Raw genomic sequence first — 5114 nt, forward strand, 5'->3', positions numbered from 1 at the left:
TATATATAGGCTTCTCCGCCACTTCCCTTATATCTTTTTATAAACAAATTAAAACCCCACCGGCCACCGTAACCGTCACCTCTCTCTCTCTCTCTCTCTCTCTCTCTCTCTCTCTCTCTCTCCACCAAAAACTATCCAAGTCTTCATATCGGTGGCTGGCCGGTTAAAAAATTGGGATGAGGATTGGACGGTGGCGATTTAAATCTGTGATAATTCAAGCCTCAAAGAAATAACCAGTGGCAAGCGATTTCAAGTACTTTGTAACATTTTATCAGAGGACAGAAGATACTGAACGATGTGGTCGGTAATTTTGTAAAGTTTAATGTATGGAAAATAACTTATAAAATTATTGGACGGTAGTTACATTATGGCAGCTGCTACATTGTAACACACGACAGCGCCAGTTATATACTCGTGATGTTTATTAGTACAATATGTAAAGGGGAGTATTCAGGCCAATGATTTTTTAGACGGTAATTGATATTTTAATCAATTATGTTCATGTTATTTTATATAGTTGTTATTTGATGTGGATGTGTTTACTTTATGTAATTATTTTTGTTATGATTAATAAAACAGTGTGAAAGAAGATATACTATATAAATTGACTTTAGAGAACGAGTTTAAATATTAAACGAGCAAATTAAACACCAATCCAGACAGTGTTAAGCTAGTAAAATAAATAAGAGAAAATTACAAAAATAGGTCAAACAAATTATGTATTTATGTATATAGTATTAGATTTAAAATAAAAATAAAAAACATAATCTGCGAACTTATATAATCACATAGAGTAACTAAAAAGTCATTTTGTTACATTTTTTAACACAAATAAAAAGTAACTATACTTTTATAATACAAAGTTATTTATTTTATCACGTTTAGTATAATTTATCAATAAAAATGTCAGTTTGTACAAATGTGAGGTGACGGAGTCCTTAAAAATGACTTTTGTGGAGGTGGTTGGTTTCTAATCGAAATAAAATTAAAGTAAAATTATAATATTTATCTTCCACTAGTTCTTAGTGTTTAAACTGAAAATTATTTCAAAGTGCATTTCAAATTTAATTATAAATTCATTTAGTTTACTGTCACTTGTATCAGTTAATGAGATGCGGACATGATATAATCTTTTATATAAAACGGCTGGAGTGAAATAATTGTACCTTCTCTAACTCTGTGCAACCATCTTTATAGGAAGACATTAAAACTTCTGCATCTATTTGCTTTTTGAAATTCCCTATTATTATTATTATTATTATTATTATTATTATTATTATTATTATTATTATTTTATTTATATATTCATTTATTTATGATATCTATATACCATTTTTCTTACTTGGAGCGTCTCCTCGTAGCCCTTTTTTATGTTTCTCATGTTCTTTTAATAGATTAGTTGGTATCATTTTCAATATATATATATATATATATATATCTTTGAATAAAATAGAAATAAAAACACCGAAGAGAAAATGAAATATATGGAATGTGCTCACCATGAAGTGACTACACATACGATAATTATAAAGAGGGTATAATTACGATAAACATCCAAAAAATTTACGAAAAGAATATAGTCTGGTACACACTACCAGAAAAAAAAAAGAACTAATCATTTACTCATTAAACTAACTACACAATCAGACACATGATCAAATACTCAAATTGAATTGAATTATAATTAATACATGGTCATAATAATTTTAGGTATTAAATTTCATTCACATTTCTATTTTTATAATTTATATGTTTGACATAAATGATAAATGAGGAATCAATTTTCGTAGTATAGTAATAAAATCGATCAAATATTAAGATAAGAATACCAATAGAATATAACTAAGGTTGACATAGAATTAATAACAAAAATTTTTAACTTATGCACTCAAAAAATTTCTTATTCCTCGAAATCAATATTTTTATAAAAATTGACTTTGGTTCTGTTCAAAACAAAAGCCATGAATTTTTAACTTCAAATACCGAGATTAGGGTTTACATCGACTTGGTTTTGTGTTAAAAACAAAAGGAATGAATTTGAAAAAGGATAAAAAAAAGAAAAAAGAAAATTAAAAAACTGGTAAGAAAACATGAAGATTAGGGTTTTATGATTATGGAAATGAAAAAGGGCACACAAAAAATGGATAGGATATAGAGAAAAGGCCAAAGGAGGAAGGAACAACTTCTGATCGCCGCCAGTGTAATCATTCCGATAGACTATGACAACGGCTGTCATCTCCAACTTCCCATAAACAATTAATATTAATAAACCACTTCTGTTCTTTCCTCTTACTCTTAGCCCCAAATTGCCATTCCTAATTTTCCCTTTTATTCCACTTGTCACACGGCGACGTTTTGACTTTGCATTGCCCCACCAACTATTCTCAATTCTCATACGCTAAACCACACCACACCAATGTTTTAAACCCTCACATTTATGTCAAATCATACTCCCCCTCCCTTGTAATAAGCGTAATTTGGCATTGGAAATATGGAATTAACAGTCAGTCCTCTCTTCATCTTCATCCAGTGGGCTGCTCCTAATCCTGTGCCCTCCAACAGCTGTCAATGGGCAAACTCCCAAGCACCCCCTTTCAATTACGTTTATTAACTCCAAATCCATACCTGAAATTGGTTGCAAAAACCTACATTCAATTTTGGGTTTAATTTGCACAAGGTTCTGAACATCTGAGAAATAAATTAGAGAGGAAAAAAAAAACAGATACTGTTATGTTCAATTCTACCACCATTAATCGGGATCGGCTGGCCCAGTAAAACATCCTAGTCGTTAGAATATTCTACTATTCTCCTCCTTCTCCTCTTCTCATCGACTTCTGTGTTTTTTTTGGCACACTCTGCATGAAATAAATCAATCGCTTTCTACATTATACCAGTCTCTCTCTCTCTCTCTCTCTCTCTCTCTTCAGTTCCGCTATAAATTTGGCCCCAAGCAGCTGCTTTTTTCAATGCACGAGCGTCTGGCTCTTTGAGAATTCCCTTTTGTTTTAGTCTCTCTCGCAAATTCTCTCATTTTTTTCGTGCTTACTCTGTTTAATTGTTTGTGCGATGGAAGAAGCACTAAGGCGGCTCAATGGAATGCCGATGACGGCATCTCACTTCGACGACGTCGTTCCAACTTCTGACAACCGAAAGAAATCCACTGCGGCGGCCACTTCCTCCGCGGCAAATACTGACCATCGGATCGTACGAGAGGGTTCGGGCTCTGGCGCAATGAGATACCGTGGCGTCCGACGCAGGCCATGGGGGCGCTACGCCGCCGAGATACGGGACCCGCATTCCAAGGAGAGGCGGTGGCTCGGCACCTTCGATACCGCGGAAGAGGCAGCACGTGCTTACGACTGCGCGGCACGTGCCATGCGTGGCCTCAAGGCCCGCACCAACTTCGTCTACCCGCCTTCCCCTCCTCCTTCCCTGCCCGATCAGCTTCTTAAGCAATCCCCAATTGGTCGTCACTACGCCACGTCGTCTAACTGGTCAACGTTCTCGAACGCTCATACGTTTGACTTCGCTGAACCCGCGCCGCAGAAGATTCCTCCCCCGTCTTTCCTCAACATGCTGCTCCCCCACGACCACACTACTTCTTCAAACCCTCACTTCCTCTCATCCGCCCCTCAGTTTCCTCTCTCCGACGACCACTTTCACGGTCCAAAATCTTCTTGTGTTTCTCTCCCCGCCATTCAAAAGCACGATAATATGGTCATTAACGACGATTTCATTGGCGACTCGGAATTCATACCCAAAGAACCGTCCGATTCGGGCCTTTTGGAAGAGATCATTCATGGCTTTTTTCCCAAACCCTCGATTAAGACCCACGAAGCTCCAAATTCTCAGCCTTTAAACTACGACTCGCCTGTCGTTTCGGCGACGGGGTTCGCTCACTCTATTGATGGGATCAAACGAGAATACGAGGATGAACGACAACAAAGCGGGTTTCCGTACAATTACCAGCCCGGTCCGGTTCAGTTCGGGAACTTGAACCATTCTTACGGTTACGTTGGTGAAGAAATGTCGTTCGTGAACGGTTTGCCGCTGAACGTGCAGATGGGGATGGAGTCGGGGAATTCGATAATGGAGAATCTTTTCCAGTACCCGGAGTTCCTCAATGCTTTTGCTGCTAAAATGCAAAACGCTTAATTTTTAGATTATAACCTAATGTTTTAATTTATTGGGTAGTTTTAATTGTTGATCTTCCGCCTTGTAATAGCGTGAAAAATTATTAATTGAAACTTAGAGATTTTCCCGAGAATGTTTCGTGCATATTACTATAGGCCTGATGGCTGTGTTTGTTCTTTTATGGACGGTGGGATTACCAGTGCTTGTTTTTGATGGCTAAACTGATGCTAAGCTTTTATAGTTGACTTTGATGTTGGTACGGGATTCCTCAGTGTTTCATAGGCCTCAGTACTGTAGCTTTTTAGATGCTAAAATCAAAATATTTGAAATCTTTTAATTTTTTTTTAATGGTTTGGCTGTAAGGCAAGGTAGAAACCCTAGATGATTCTTACGGATAAGGTTACTATTTGGTTGGATCATAATCTGCTTATCATCTTGTCGGATTTTCTTCGTTTATTTATTCTGATGTTGCGGTTTAGTAGAATATATTGCTTAGACTGTAATTATTTGTTCTTATTCTATTCATTAGAAACGGTGGAAAAAATATGGTCTCTAGGTTCAGGATTTCAAAATCGCTCTATCTTAACGTTTCTTTCAATTGTCTAATATAAAATCTCAACGTTTTAAATAAAGGAACGATTATATTTGCTAAAATTAGGTTTGAGTTTGAGTCTTAGTTTAGGCCATGCTATTAAATATCTGTTACACGTAGGCATTTCCCTCAATTGGCATATCCATGTGTATTCATGCGTTTCACTTCAACACTGGATAAATCAACATTTTCATTATATTACAAAAAAAATCGATAAAATATGAAAAATATCAACAAAATGTTATTAATATTACACAATATTAATGTTAATTATTTATAACTTATTTAGAAATAAAAAATATTTATTTGTTAATTTAAATATTTTTACATAAGAAAATTAGGTATTTTATAATTAGTCGATATTATAAATTAGCCTAACTTTACCAGT

The 5114-nt window shown here is 35.5% G+C and overlaps 1 protein-coding gene across 1 annotated transcript; it reads left to right on the forward strand.

Moving 5' to 3' along the window:
- Positions 1-3035: 3035 nt before the first annotated feature.
- LOC111019664 (ethylene-responsive transcription factor ESR2-like) lies at positions 3036-4207 on the forward strand. Its single transcript, XM_022296066.2, has one exon. The coding sequence runs from the start codon at positions 3067-3069 to the stop codon at positions 4153-4155; it is 1089 nt and encodes a 362-aa protein (XP_022151758.1). The 5' UTR covers positions 3036-3066; the 3' UTR covers positions 4156-4207.
- The last annotated feature ends 907 nt before the right edge of the window (positions 4208-5114 follow it).

Source organism: Momordica charantia, assembly GCF_013281855.1.
Source record: "Momordica charantia cultivar OHB3-1 chromosome 9 unlocalized genomic scaffold, Mcharantia_2.0 BLBB01000009.1, whole genome shotgun sequence".
In the NCBI taxonomy this organism is placed as follows: Eukaryota; Viridiplantae; Streptophyta; class Magnoliopsida; order Cucurbitales; family Cucurbitaceae; genus Momordica; species Momordica charantia.